The sequence below is a fragment of the Myxocyprinus asiaticus genome, chromosome 5 (assembly GCF_019703515.2).
Source record: "Myxocyprinus asiaticus isolate MX2 ecotype Aquarium Trade chromosome 5, UBuf_Myxa_2, whole genome shotgun sequence".
Taxonomy (NCBI): Eukaryota; Metazoa; Chordata; class Actinopteri; order Cypriniformes; family Catostomidae; genus Myxocyprinus; species Myxocyprinus asiaticus.
The window spans coordinates 44558347-44574104 of record NC_059348.1 but is presented as its reverse complement, the minus strand read 5'-3'; the positions used below and the strand labels follow the sequence as shown (position 1 = coordinate 44574104).

General features: G+C 42.2%; 1 protein-coding gene across 2 annotated transcripts in view; it reads right to left on the bottom strand.

The window, feature by feature from the left end:
* Nucleotides 1–1893: 1893 nt before the first annotated feature.
* Nucleotides 1894–15758, bottom strand: part of LOC127441535 (cytokine receptor-like factor 1) — a 30054-nt gene continuing 16189 nt past the window's right edge. The window contains exons 7-8 of one of the 2 annotated variants that reach the window (XM_051699076.1): nucleotides 3921–4106; nucleotides 1894–3065 (exon numbers count right to left, since the gene is read on the bottom strand). In XM_051699076.1, the coding sequence (XP_051555036.1) occupies nucleotides 3049–3065; nucleotides 3921–4106 (203 nt within the window). In that variant the 3' untranslated portion in view covers nucleotides 1894–3048. The remainder of the gene's footprint in view (nucleotides 3066–3920; nucleotides 4107–15758) is intronic. The other variant, XM_051699075.1, reaches the window with a different exon arrangement.

Here is a 15758-nt window from a genome sequence, read left to right as displayed (position 1 = left end):
GTCCTACTGTTGCATCCACCATAAGCAGGAAGTGGGAAAGGGTTACTCAAGGTTATATCTGAACATGGCATTGTCTGATTTATTCAGGGTTATAAGTTGACGCAAAGTGAGGATACAACTTTGATAGGTGTTTTTTTAAATGTAAAATAAAATGTACTTCATGCGTTGTTTGACATCTTACAGATACATACCTTTCATTTGATATTTATATTTATGAATTTGTTGCAGTTTTAAACACTTTGTTAGGCAGTTTAACATTTTGAGCTCTTGCTGGGGACAGGTTAAGTTATATGTGCTTCCAAGTAAAGAGCATGCATTTTAAAAAATTTGAATTATTTAAAAACATAAGTAATAAATGTCCTGAGTATACAAATTTCCTTTAGATCTAACTTTTTCAGTATTTTTATTCTCATAAATTTCTTGATTTTTTAACATAAAGAAGACTTTTGTATGTAGGACATGTTTTGTCCCTTGTCTCAAGAATCAGTAAACTAGTGAAGAAATGTATCCTCTTTTTTTTAAGAAACTATTTTTGGGCCATTTTCTGTAGAGTTGTCATAGGACAACCCCCCACCAAGCACACACACACCCCGCTCCCAATAATTTCTCTTTATGTAAAAAAAAAAAAAAAAAAAAAAAAAAAAAAAAAAAAAGTGAAAAAAATTCCATGATTACAACATAACACATCCCATAAAGGGTTAATAAAGAAAGATTAAAAACACAGTGGATGTCACATTGATAGAAACCTTTCAATTGGCTGTGTTCTTCCATCAACACCCTTCAACTAGTACTCAAAACAAATTAAACTTCTAGAAACTTGCGCTCCTTTTTTCAGTGGCTTAGTTTTAAAATAGAATGTCCCAGATCAAGTTTCTCTCTCTTTCTCTCTGATGTAACATTAATTATGGTACAGAGTCTGATTTAACTAATTATGCTACTTAAAAAAATAAATAAAAAAAAACCCCGATGCATTGCTTCAACATCGCCATTTCCGTTTGGCAGCTCTATACTGAGAAAATTGAATGGGATAAAATTTAATTAGCACTCTTAGAAAGTGTGTCTAGTAGCTGAAAGCAGAGACATCATCCATGACCAGTGAGCAGACATTAAACATTAACCTGCTCTATCGCTGGACTCAGTGAGTCATGTAGAAGGAGGTAACACTACAGCTGACCCCTGGCAAGCAGCCAGAGAAGGCTAAGGCAGTGTAGGTCAAGTTACGACAGAGCCATGAAAATGAAACTCTATGAATCTGCATCTAAACATAACTGTCACCTGGTTTTCATATAGCAGGTACATTAACTCATACATAACATGCACTCCAACAGCTAGGATACCTTAAGTGAAGAACTTTAAATAAAAAGCAGGGAATGTAATTCTGCAACTTGATACTCAGCATGTTATTGATCTCTGTACCATGAAAGTGCCTGCGGTCTCACTTTACAAACACTTATTTGTGAAATAATGCTGTGAAATAATACTCCAATAACCAGAAAAGGTATTGCTGTTACAGGTGAGATCATTGTTACAGTGCTTAGAATGCATAGATTTTAAGTGTGATTCAAAGTGTTGCTACAATTGGACTCAGCAGTTCTGAGTCACGCTAGAAACTATGATGAAATCACAGGGCTGAAATGTTAAGGAGTCTAAACCCAATGGCCTAAAGCATTTTATTTTCTGTTCTTTGTGGTTGTCACTTAGTGAAAAGCGTGAAAGACTGACCGTGGAAGAGGCCAGTGTAAGAGCGCTAATTTAATCAGACAACTGGTCATACATTAATCTTCTTCCCTGCAGAGGATCATGCTTTTGCTCTATCTGGCAAAACACTTTTGTGCTTGTGCAATTGTGCAATTTTTTGAACTATAAACATACATGAAAAAAGAACCATGTTCATAAACTTAATCTTAAAGAAGGATTTTATAAACAATGTTCGGGTTTAACAATTCAGTCAATAATAATATAATCTACCTATACATAACTTAAGAGTCAAAACATAACTTTAAATTTAAATATGTGGATACAATTCAGTACAAAAATAAAAGCAGTAAAATAAAATTATTTTCAAATAGATCAATGCTACAAACACAGTTACAGTTTTGCATTTCAACTGCAACATATAAAAACACAAGAGAGAACATTTGTTGGCCGAAAAACAATCCTCTTCGTTCCTTAAATGACCATATTTGGAGTTCACTCTGGAGTTCCAACTCTGTCCTGGATGTAGTGTTTTAGTGGGTCCTCCTTTATGACTTCAGAAAATTAGAAATGGCAATGACAATGGCAACAAACCCCACTCTTAGTTCCAAGAATTGATATATTGAGTATTGCGTGGTAAAGCGTGTGCTTTATGGCATGTACAGATTACTTGAATGCAAGATGTTTCAGACTGTGAGGTATACCTGTCGATTTTTTTATGTAAACTGCTGTAGTACAGTCACAATTGTAATGCTAGAACATTTGTGAAAGATACATTTGGTAAGACTAAATGGTCTATTTCATTACAATTCTTCCAGTTCCCTTGAAGTTATGCAAAACGTTAGTTGAGAAAAGTTCCGACATTTTTCATTTGCCCGTGAGGAACCTCTCGAGCATACAGATCAGCTGAAGTTAGCAGTTGACAGAAACTATATGAAAATGTCACGGACCCACGCATTGACCATGTTTCACGTCGGCTAAGCATCGTCATCCTCAGAGTAAATGTGCAAATTATGTGAAATTGTTGCAAACACGGTCAAGAACTTGTCTCCTCTGAAAAAGAGTTGCGAGGATATAATCCATTTGGTCTCCATGGCGATTATCAAAGAAAGATGTTTAAGTGTTTGTTTGTTTTTTCTCTACTATAAGGCATTTTTGAAAACTGCACAATTTAGACTGTGTCCAAGGGACCAAATGCCCATCACTCTTTGCTGTTTGAACATTCCATTTTGAGTCCAGCTGTCCGTTAACTTTCTTGCACTGAGCCAAGCAGAAGTCTGGAAAATGTGAGTTCTTCCACAGTGTGCTGTTGTTGTAAAAGTGTTCTGCCTGCTAGAAGCGACATGCTATGATTTATCTCCTTGAAGAACCTGAGAGCAGACAATATTACAGTAATCAGATGAATGCACAGAGCACATGAAAGGCTTCAAATAGTAATTCGAAAACAATCCAAGATCATGGATTAGTCATGGATTATGCTGGTGAAAAATTATAGCTAAAAGTGGCATATTTGCAGTACAACTGTTTAGGGATTTGTATGCTGTTACTGTAATTGTTGTCTTGAATTGCTAAGGGTTTGTTTTTCATTGGTAACATCATGATGTTCTGGTGGATTATCTAATACGATGCAATAGGCTTTTTCTCAAAAACTCTTCTGTGATGCTGACAAGCATTTGGGTTGTGTTGTTTCATGGAACAGACACACTAGAGACACATGAAAGGGGCAAATGCTGGGTCTGCTGGGTATATTCTCGAGTGCATTTAGTTGTGCCAGTGTTTGTTGTCGCTAAAGGACAATCCTTGTCATTTCCAAAAAAAAGATTACACTGGAATCTGACAGAAGTGAACTCCAGGATTGAATACATATGTAGTAGAATGACATGCGTGAAATGTAAAACTTCATTACTCAAGTTTATTTAAATGGTTCAGTTTTCCTCAACGGTTTATGTAAAATTGCCTGAGTCGCCTTACGTTATTTACTTGTGTGGTTACCAATCAAAACACAGGAAACCGTACAATAACACAAGAAACACTTTCATTAAATTAACTCGGGCAACTCAAATAAGTCAAGGCATTGGGTTCTGTCTCACAGTGTTATGAGAGCAAATATTCGTAGCATAACATAGTCGAAGAAACTAACATTGAAGAAAACCAGACATTCCAACGCTGTGATTAATGGGAATTTAGGTTAAAGAGAGGTAAGGCGCAAATGAAAAGCTTCTTACCTACCTGGTTGCGGGTTTTGTGAGATTTCTGGAGCCAGACCCGCCACTGATCATAAAGTTTGATACTCATACCGCTGCAACCGTAGGCGTGTTTGCGCACCCAGCCGAAGAACTGCTTCAAGTCCCGCCGCAATGTGGAGTTCTGCTGCCCCGCCTTCGAGTCACATGACCCTGTCAGCAGCCGCTCTACAGCGGGAAAGACAAAAATAAACAAATTCAATTCAATCTCAATTGTTTCTCCAAGAAAGTAATCATATTAAATGGAGAGCAAATAGACCTTTTACTCAAATCTTCTGCTTCGATTTTTCTCCTGAGAAAAGCACCCAGTTTCAGAAGATATTTCAACAATGTTGTGCTCAGATTTGTCGAGATCCAAAAAAGATTTCAATATACTCTATCATTTCTGAATTGATTTTCTCATTAAGTTCAACCAAGAAAAAAGTAATTTAAACTATGTTGTCCACATTGCGTTACTTTTTAAATGTAATCCTTTACAGATTACTGATTACTTAACAATAAATGTAATCAGTAACGTAATCCAATTACAGCAATATGAAAGTAATGTAATCGGATTTATTTTCATTACTTTTGGATTACCACAAGGACACATATGTAAATAAAGTGAGATAAAATCAATATGATCTCTAAAACTTTAAATTACGCCTTGAATGCAAACAGAACATGTTTGAGTAATATTATGAGTACTGTTGTAGCTGTTATTATATCTAAGGAATGAAACATGTACACTGCACCCTACCAATAAAACTGAAAATGAGCTGTTACTGTTGAACAACTCAGTATGTTTAAAGAAATCAGGTGAGTTCTCTGTCAGCTACAGAAAAAGAAAATTTCTAATAAAGCAAATATAATCAGAACAGATGCACTGAATTATGTCTTGGTTAACGTTAAACTAAATCTGACAGGATATATCTCAGATTCAAAAACACTGCAAAGTGTAATTCTACCATGTATTGCAGTTAGTGTGTATAGGCAATTGTAATTTGCACTGTTCATTAACTTCAGACTGTATTCAATAGTTAGATCACACGTTATCATCATCATCGTTATTGTTGTCATTATTAAATGTTGGAGAGTGTCTTTCCTCTGCTTGCTCATGATCCAAAGTCACCAGCTAACAGTTTATGGCTGATTTCTATGTTTCTGTTTAAGGAGGATTTTAAAGGAGCCAAGAAGTGTTGATTCCAAAAATATTAAAAATAACTAGTTTTAAAGAATAGATCAAAACAGATTTAAATGTTTAGTGTGTCTTTTCAGTAATTTATTCCTAATTACTATAAGTGTTGAACATGTTACATTTGCCAGAATGTATCCCTCACCCAGACATTTGAACTGTTCTCAACAATAATTGATCAAAATCAGATAAATTCTTCACTGAACTTTCTTTCCTAAGAACTTAAAGGCACATTTTCAATTAATCTGGTATTTATGTGTCCAATTTGGATTTGTTAATAATGATCAGGGATGCAAAATCATGAGAGGTGAAAAAGGAGAGAAAGTCATAGCAGATTTTCCAGGGGTATTATTCAGTTGATTTTTGTATTGTCGTATTAATCTTAAATGATTAAGGTTTAAGTACCATTCATCTGGGGGAGGGGTCATTTTCTCAGCTTCAATACAGAACGGAACAACATGCAGGACGTCCTGGCTACTATAGTACAGTTCGCATTTGCAACCATGTAAACCAGAGGATTTCTATGCCGTACCAGCAATGGTGAGCAAATCAGCTATTCCTGCTCCCGCCAAATGATGAGTGATTTCTTTGCGCACTAAGGCTAACTCATTTTAACACATTTTAATAACTAATTTTAGCTAACCTAGCTAATGTGATTTATGTGTGGCTCTTATTACCTTCAAATTCTCAGGTCGTTGGATAATGAGAGCATCTTCACAGCTGGAAGGCATAAACTCCACTGAACTTTAATGTTGTTTCACTTTTCTCTTTTAAAGAGCGAATGATGTTGAAATTTCCAATAAAATAATGCATGTTCTTCCATGGCCGTTATGATGAAACAGCTGTTTGCCTTGAGAGCAGAGTGCTGATGTGAGTCAGGTGTTTGTGCATGCGAGAGTATGAGGCGCTCCTGACTCAAGTTAGTCATGAGGGAGAACATTAAGAGAACGTGCATCTAAACCATCTCTCACTCTAAACAAACAGCTATCTGTATCACTTTATGTCAGGAAAATTCACTATTTCATTTGTCAGAAATAAAAATGTGTAATCCTGACAGTAATCCCAATTTTTTAAAAATGTAACTGTAATCTGATTACCATGGTTTTTATGTAACTAATGGATTACAGTTACCTTAATTTTTGTATCCTGATTACCTAACACCATTACAAGTAATCCGTTACTCCCCAAGCCTGTCCACATTCATTTTACATCAATATACTATCACTGTACATTTTTAATAGTATGTTGTCAATATTTCTATTTTTTATTTCTCCAAAGGAATTGTAAGAAAACGATCTGAGAGTATGTTCATACTTAAAAGAAACATCAAAAAACTCCACTAAGTCTCCTGAGCTGTAAAAGAGCAACCTCTGAGCATTAAATTTTTCCTCTGGTTGTGTCCATCCAGAAAGACAACCACCTATCATGCCTGAATCATGCTTATCACACAGATGCTGCCCGCAATTTACACAGGGAACCAAACACAAGTTGGGCTAAAAATACATCCTTTTCCATTTTAAATAAACAGCACATTCCTGAGCTCCAGATGTGGGGCGCTCCAGAAGAGTTAATGTGTAGAGGAGTTAATCTGTTAATCTTCAGGCACAATCCTCTGAAAAAAATATATAAAACACTCCCTGTGGCTCTCTGGCAAGCCACATAATGGGGAGATGTATGACTGAAGTAATGCATTGCATGTGCTAGTTTGGTGTCTGCTGGACTGAGAATTGTCTTGGAAATATGTATCTCATTATAGGAAGGACTGTACGACACATTGGAAATGTGAAAATATTATGAAGGACAGAAAATGTCTCAATCAGCTTTGTGCTTTAATTTAGACCAGCTCTCACTGCTACCATTTAACCAGGCACACGCTATACTGGTGTTTTGGATACGTTGTGTTTTCAGTAGTGTAGTCTAGGGCATACGCAGGCATACGCTGTATGCCCACCTATCTTTTCTAGGATTTTGCGTATGCCCACCTAAAACAAGTGATGATACTTATGGCCGCCATAACAATGAGTAGGCTTTTGACCCAGAACTTTTTCAATGTACTAACGCGATGCCGCAGCACCGTTGAGTTAATTTTTTTAAATGATTTTTAAAAATTCTCTCTAAACGTGCATGGAGCTGCGGGTGCGGAAGCGCAACTGGTAGCAAGGGTAAGACAGACAGTCCAACTAATCTGATCCACGAATCAGAACGTTATTTTCAGACGCGATTTGCTAACCAATCATATTTTCCATTTCAGTAAGGGGAAATTTACAGCATCTAAAGCTGATGCACAAGCATCCCTGGTGTAACCATAATTTGCGCTGTAAATTTATTTCCCTGCTAAACGTGCAGGGTTGGGGAATAACGAAATACATGTAACAGGATTACGTATTTAAAATACAAAATATAAGTAACTGTATTCCACTACAGTTACAATTTAAATTATTGGTATTTCGAATACAGTTACATTCAAAAGTATTTTGATTACTGAAGAGATTACTTTGCATTTTATTGTCATTTGTTTCATTTAATGATGCAATCCAAAGTGCATTTGAACAGCGGTGAAACACTTTCTTATGATGTGTTTCATTCATACGAGCAGACAGAGAAGTAAGTTTGAATAAGTTTGGAGCAGAAGAAATAGAAATAAACCTTGTGTAAATTGTCAGCTTTACGCTAAGCTAAAATGCTATTTCTAGCCATTTTACATGCACGTTACCAGGCACGATCATATTTTTTTATCAAGACAATTCACGTTGGATCATAATTTCTTTTTTTCTAGTAAGACCTTTGATATTAGGGCAAAAATCATATTCTTGATAATAATTTTTTTATTGTTTTCCTGTAAAAATATCTAAAAATCCTTAAAACGAGATCAGTTTGATTTATCTTGTTTTAGAAACAACACTGAATAAGATATTTAGGTTTTTCATATAATGTATTTTTAACATGTGTATTTTGTCTTACTGTACTGGCAGAGATTTTATAGTCAAAACAAGTGAAAAAAATCTACCAGTGCTGAAGAAGTAATCCAAAGTATTTTGAATATGTTACTGACCTTGAGTAATCTAACGGAATACATTACAAATTACATTTTACAGCATGTATTCTGTAATCTGTAGTGGAATACATTTCAAAAGTAACCCTCCCAACCCTGTAAACGTGTATATAAATATATATATACTGTAAACATTTAAATTTAACATATAGGCCTGCATGTATTGCAGTTGTGCTAGTTTTTGATGCTCTTTGCAGATGCTGGACAACTGTGTCCCGTAATTATTTCAAATGTTTTTTTGTTTTTTTTGCCTAATACTGCTGTTGATAGTGCCTTTTGCTAATGATATCAAATCATTTAAAGTATATTTATAAGTAGGAAAACAATTTCACTATACACAGAAAAACACATTATAGTACACAAATGATACAAATAAACATCTTGGTTACTGTCGTAGCCTCCATTCCCTGATAGAGGGAACGAGACGTTGTGTTGATGTAGTGACACTGGGAGTTGCTCTTGGGTGCCCCAAACATCTCTGATCTTTGAGAAAAGGCCAATGAGAATTGGTGAGTGGAATTTGCATGCCACTCCCCTGGACATACGGGTATAAAAGGAGCTGGCTCGCAACCACTCATTCAGGTTTTGTGCTGAGGAGCCGAGACAGGGTCCCGGACATTCCAGCGGGTAGTACAGCGTTGTGGCAAGAGGGACACAATGTCTTGTTCTCCCTATCAGGGAACGGAGGTTACGACAGTAACCAAGACGTTCCCCTTCTGTCACTCACTCGACGTTGTGTCGATGTAGTGACACTAGGGGTCCCTACGCCAAAACGCCACAACAGCTGAACTGTGTTACGTGAACTGCCGATGCAGGTGCAAGCAAGCTGCTGCGTGCGTAATAGCAGGTGCATCAGTCTGCACCTAGCCTCCCCCAATGCCCCAAAAGATGTCATGTAGCTCCCCACACCCCTGGGGGGGGGGGGAGCAACGTAACTAGCATGGGAACAGAGTATTAGATTCGGCTGGGGCCATCTAATGCTATTACTTGCACCGGGGATGGTGTTCTTTTCCTTTCCTATTCTTTCAGGGGTAAAAGACCCCGCGGAGACCACATCCTGCCCGACGGGGAGGTAATGTGGCAATACGTCACATGGGCTCACTAGCCGCACATGGAAGAGGCGCGGTGGTAGGTCCTGCCTCGAAGGGGAGGAGCTCTACAAACACAGCGACCGGGGGCAGAGAGAGCTCCGCCCAAGGGAGACGCAGGTCTGCTGACAGGGAGACCGTACCGTGGAAAATACATCACAGGGGGTTACCAGAGTAACCGGCACCTGTGGAGCACCTATCCCAGTACAGTGCATATTAGCACATGTACTGGGTCCAGCTGTAAAGTCCTCCACCGAATTCACAAGCCACAGGGCTAGGGAGGAAGGACATACAGGGTTCACAGGTTTGTGAACTCGCATGGGAGAAGAAGCGCAAGTTTTCACCTCACGGAGGGGAAAGGTGCTATATGCAAGTGATACACCCGGCCAGCTGTCCTGTATTCCCAAACTTACCTGTTCGTACCTGACAAAACACGGGACGAAAGCAGCTCAACCCAGAGATTGTAAAATCTCGCAAAGGTATGGGTGTTGCCCAGCAACTCTTCAGATGTCTGCTAGAAAGGTGCCATTGACCAGTGCCCATGAGGATGCCACACTCCTTGTAGAGTGTGCTTGTATACCCAAAGGGGCGGGCATGGCCTGGGCCTGGTATGCCAGAGCGATGGCATCCACAATCCAGTGGGCAAGCCTCTGTTTGGAGACAGCGTTTCCTTTCCGCTGTCCGCCAAAGCAGACAAAGAGCTGCTCAGGGTGTCTAAAGCTCTGTGCGATCCAAGTAGATGCACAAAGCACGCACCGGACACAGCAACAATAGGGCTGGGTCTGCCTCCTCCCGGGGCAGCACTTGCAGGCTCACCACCTGATCCCTGAAGGGGGTCATGGGAATCTTGGGCACATAGCCCGGCCGGGGTCTCAGGATAACATGAGAGTCTACCAGACCGAACTCCAGGCAGGTATCGCTAACAGAGAACGCCTGCAGGTCCCCAACCCTCTTGATGGAGATGAGCGCAATAAGGAGGGCCGTCTTCAAAGAGAGGGCTTTCAGCTCAACTGACTCTAGTGGCTCAAACGGGGCTCTCTGAAGGCCCAGGAGGACCACGGAGAGATCCCATGAGAGAAAGAGGCATGGCCTAGGAAGATTCAGCCTCCGGGTACCTCTCAGGAACCTGATAATCAGGTTGTGCTTCCCTAAGGACTTACCATCCACAGTGTCGTGGTGTGCCGCTATGGCTCTGCCCATTTCTGGGGGTCTTCACCTCGGGAAGAACACCGACTCACAAACAAACAGCACTTCAGGGCATAAAGCTGCCTCGTTGAGGGAGCCCTGGCCTGAGTGATCGTGTCTACCACTGCTGGTGGCAGGCCACTTAGGTCTTCCGCATCCCATCCAAGGGTTAGACGTGGATGTTCCAGAGGTCTGGGCGCGGGTGCCAGATGGTGCCCCGTCCCTGAGAGAGGATGTCACAAGGAGCGTGAGGTCCAAGAACCAAGTCTGGGTGGGCCAATATGGGGCCACGAGGGTGACTTGTTCCTCGTCCTCCCTGACCTTGCACAGGGTCTGTTAAAGTAGGCTCACTGGGGGGAACACGTATTTGCGCAGCCCCCAGGGCCAGCCACATGCCAGCGCATCTGTCCCGAGGGGGACTCCTGTCAGGGAATACCAGAGCGGACATTGGAAGGATTCCTGGGAAGCAAACAGGTCCACCTGTGCTTTACCGAACCGACTCCAAATCAGCTGGACCACCTGGGGGTGGATTCTCCACTCTCCGCTGAGCGTCACCTGCCACGACAGCGTGTCTGCTGTGGCGTTGAGGTTGCCCGGGATGTGAGTGGTCCGCAGCGACCTCATTCGACGACCTCGAGGAGCCTTGCTTTGTCTCGAACTCGTGGCTGCGCTGAGGGGGCCCTCGAAGCACTTACCTTGCTCCATGTACCCGGCGTCGGGGGGGTCGGCGACGGGGGTGGAGGGACTCTTTGACCGACCTCGTAGCTTGTCACAACCGCTTGGCCGTGGGTGTGAGTGTGGTGCGGTTGGGCGCGCGAAGGCGGGGGGCCCACGTTTGCGGCGTCTAAGTCGCAGGTGCTCAGTGTCTATTCACCGTGATGACGGCGGTCGTAAACACTGGCTGTGTGACCCAAGGAGTGAGGAAACCACTTTTTTTTTTAAATGTGGGTACCGCAGCCCGTTCGGGTTGCGTCGAATACAAAACAAAAGGGAACATAAGATTTAACTCCCGGCCCTCCACCGGGGGACGAAGTGGTCTGGATACCAGCTCCACGGTTCCAGCAGACATCTCCTCCCTCGGTCGTCCATCTCAGGGGCGCTTAGGAGCCTTCTGGGTCCTTGTGCCAGGTCGTGAGGCAGGGACGTCAGCTTCCTGCGGTGGGCTCTACGCTGGGGCCGAGGACTGGGCTCGGGCTGTGGTGGAGCCGCCTGAGCTTTCACCACCACAGGGGGACACCCTCAGAGAGCAGACGGGGTACGGGATCTTGAGCCGCGTCGGGGCAAGATATGCTGTATTGCTTCCATCTGCTTCTTCACCGCTGAGAACTGCTGGGCAAAGTCCTCAACGGTGTCGCCAAATAGGCCAGTCTGGGAGATGGGCGTGTTGAGAAAGCGACCCATGTCGGCATCCCTCATCTCGACCAGTTTCAGCCATAGGTGGCATGCCTGGACCACCAAGGTGGACATCGCCTGCCCGAGTGCTTGCGCCGTGACCTTCATCACCCGAAGGCGCGATCACATTGGGATCAGGACTACCAACGTGCAGTTCTTTCAGTGCCTTGGCCTGGTGGACTTGCAGGAGGGCCATGGCATGCAGGGTGGAGGCAGCCTGTCCAACTTTGGTCGCCAGAGACGACGTAGTCGTACAGGCCCTGGAGGGGAGCGCCGGGCGATCCCACCAGGTGGCGGAGTTTTGCAGGGACAGATGCACCGCAATCACCTTATCCACCTGAGGGATCTCCGCGTACCCGTGTGCCGCCCCGCCATCGAGGGTAGTGAGAGAGAACGAAGTGTGAATTCGGGTTCGGGCAGAAAATGGTGTCCTCCACGACTTTGTCAGCTCATCGTGCACTTCTGGGAAGAAAGCGACTGGGGGGGGGGGTGCGGCCATGAACAGCGCCCCAAACCCAGGAACCAATCATCTAGTCACGTGGGCGCAGGGGAGGGTGGAGGGTTCCAATCCAACCCGACACTCGCGGCGGCCCATGCAAGCAAGGCGGTCAGCTCTGCGTCGGACTCAGACTGGGTGGGCAGACCCGAAGGTGGCAGCCCAGTCGAGTCCTCGCAGTCCGACATCGCCAGCGCACTCTCTGATGCAGCGATCGAGGACTCATCCTGCTCACGAGCCCCGAAAGAGACATTATGCTGGCCGTGAGGTGAGCTGGTTTCATCTCGGAGCTCGACAAGGGCAAATGAGGGAACGGGAAGTCCGCGGGGATTTACCCGGCGAGACCGTGGCCACTGGAATCCCCAAATGGCCTCCAGCGCCACCGGGGCTGGCCTCGTACTCGTAGGTAGAAGGCCCAGTGCGGGGGGCGACTGCAAAGTTGCCATGGTCATGTTCTCGCAACATGAACCATCCACGAACGCTGCCTCAGTATGATTGCGGCCCAGACACGTGAGGCAAGGCCCATGGCCATCAGAGGCAGAGAGATAATGACCACATCCAGGAATCACACAAAGACGGAAAGGCATCTTTAAAAAGATGTTCACGTCAATGTGTTGCTCTAATAGAGAAAATATACTCTTTACAGAAATACATACTCTTTTTAGCGCTGTCGAAGTGCCCAGGGGCGTACTCTGCACTAATCATGCAGAAGGAGAGAAAGCCTCTGGAATGCACCGTATATCCAACAGCATACACTTCTTCAAGGTGAATGGACCGACAGTGGAATTCAGCTCGTTAACACACAACCGCTCGGCTCCGAAGAAACAATCTGAATGAGTGGTTGCGAGCCAGCTCCTTTTATACCCGTATGTCCGGGGGAGTGGCATGTAAATTCCACTCGCCAATTCTCATTGCACTTTTCTCAAAGATCAGAGGTGTTTGGGGCTCCCAAGAGCGACCCCCAGTGTCACTACATCAACACAACGTCGAGTGAGTGACAGAAGTGGAACATTAATTCTTATGAAGGCTATATGGTAATGCAAGATAACGTTTTAAAATGAACATTACTACACTCACATTAGCTATACAATGCCTAACAGGTTATTGTGTATTATGTACGTATTAGTTTATCAATTAGAGTAATTATAAAGTATTAACAATTTTCATAGTAGCCTAATGAAAGGAACATTAATGACAATTATTAATTTAAATACATATTTAACATCAAGTAACCATACCATGGTCCTTAGTAGTGTACTGTACACCATGCCAGCAAGAAACTTACCCTGATATACATTTTGTAAGTTCATGTGGGACTATGATTACAACAGCCTTTTTTTAATGGAAAAAATATATTTCACACACATTTTACATATGTACTGTATATACACCGATAAGCCACAACATTAAAACCACCTGCCTAATATTGTGTAGGTCCCTCTCGTGCCACCAAAAGAGCGCCAACCCGCATCTCAGAATAGCATTCAGAGATGATATTCTTCTCACCACAATTGTATCTGAGTTACCGTAGACTTTGTCAGTTCGAACCAGTCTGGCCATTCTCTGTTGACCTCTCTCATCAACAAGGCATTTCCATCCACAGAACTGCCGCTCACTGGATGTTTTTTGTTTGTTTTTGGCACCATGAAAATCCCAGGAGATCAGCAGTTACAGAAATACTCAAACCAGCCCGTCTGGCACCAACAATCATGCCACAGGCCAAATCACTGAGATCAAATTTTTCCCCCATTCTGATGGTTGATGTGAACATTAACTGAAGCTCCTGACCTGTATCTGCATTATTTTATGCACTGCACTGCTGCCACATGATTGGCTGATTAGATAATCACATGGATGATTGTTGGTGCCAGACGGGCTGGTTTGAGTATTTCTGTAACTGCTGATCTCCTGGTATTTTCGCACACAATAGTCTCTAGAATTTACTATCTAACTATCTGGCAAGCTCTCTTAGTATGGTTCTCTTGGCTAGTATTTGGTTATCTAGGTTACCAAGTTACACTTACGTAGCTACTACCTTGGCCATTTTACCACTTTCATCTGAAATTATATTAATTTAATCTCTCCCATGTGTAAAACTCTTTAAGACTAACGTACTAGTGTAGTTTTGGGGGACCTTATTTTCTTTCTATCCCACAGGATATTCTGAGAGATCAGTTTATTAAAATAAATGTGACCAGATTAAAGTCTACCATGGATCAGCAATCACTGAACCTTCTTCTTATTGTTATTATTATATTAAATATTATTTTCTGTAATAAACATGTATTTTGTCCACCTTCTTTAGTGTGTCCTCTCCTATTTTTTCGACAGCCTTGTATATTATAAATATTATGAATATTATAAATCTTGCCTTAAATTAACATTCTATTCTTGATAATAAATTTGAAAAGCTGTTTGGTAGTGTCCTCCCAACTATGTTCATTTCTACAGACATAGTATATATGAACAATTTCAGTCAGGATTTTGGCCCCATCACAATACACAGACTGCACTTATCAGAGTTACAAATGACTTGCTCTTATCATCTGATCGTGGCTGCATTTGTCTTCTAGTGATTTTAGATCTTAGTGCTGCCACTGACACCATAGATCACAACATTCTCTTAAATAGGCTTGAGAATGTTGACATTTGTGGACTTGCATTAGCATGGTTTAGGTCCTATTTAGCAGGCCGCTACCACTTTGTCTGTAAATGAGGAATTGTCAAATCTAACAAAAGTATGGAGTGCCACAGGGATCAGTTTTAGGGCCTCTGCTTTTTTCCTTATACAGTATATACTCAGATCCAGCTCTGTTCCTGCTTGGTGTCAGACCTACGTGTCTCTAAGTGATGACGACTAAATGCAGCCGGTGCCAGCCAGACATCACTTCAGTCAATTATGATGGACTTCAGAGGATAAACTGATGCTAACTCCAACCATAAGACATGGGATACTTCATATGCCACTCCCTGAACCTTGGACTTAGGATAGACCTCACCAAAATGACCTGCCGGTTGAACTGCAATGCACCTCACTGATCTCTGCCTACATCACCTTGGTCTAATGATGGACTACACTCTTAAAATGTAATACATAGACTATCGATTAATTGCCAACAAAAAGCTTCATCAGCCAACTAACAAAGGACAATACATCTATGTGAACCTCTGCAGTTAATCCAGGATGTACTTCAAAGACATTAGTAATTAATCTTACAGTACATACAAAATCTTTATTTAAACACTGGCCCTTAACACTTCCTTAGTTTTCTCATTTTAAACCATGACTTGCACGGCACATAAATAACTAATATTGGAATTATATTCATGCTGTTTAGCCAGAGGGGAACTGGCCCCCACAGTGAGCCTGGTTTCTCCCAAGGTTATTTTTCTCCATTAACCAACATCTCATGGAGTTTTGTGTTCCTTTCCA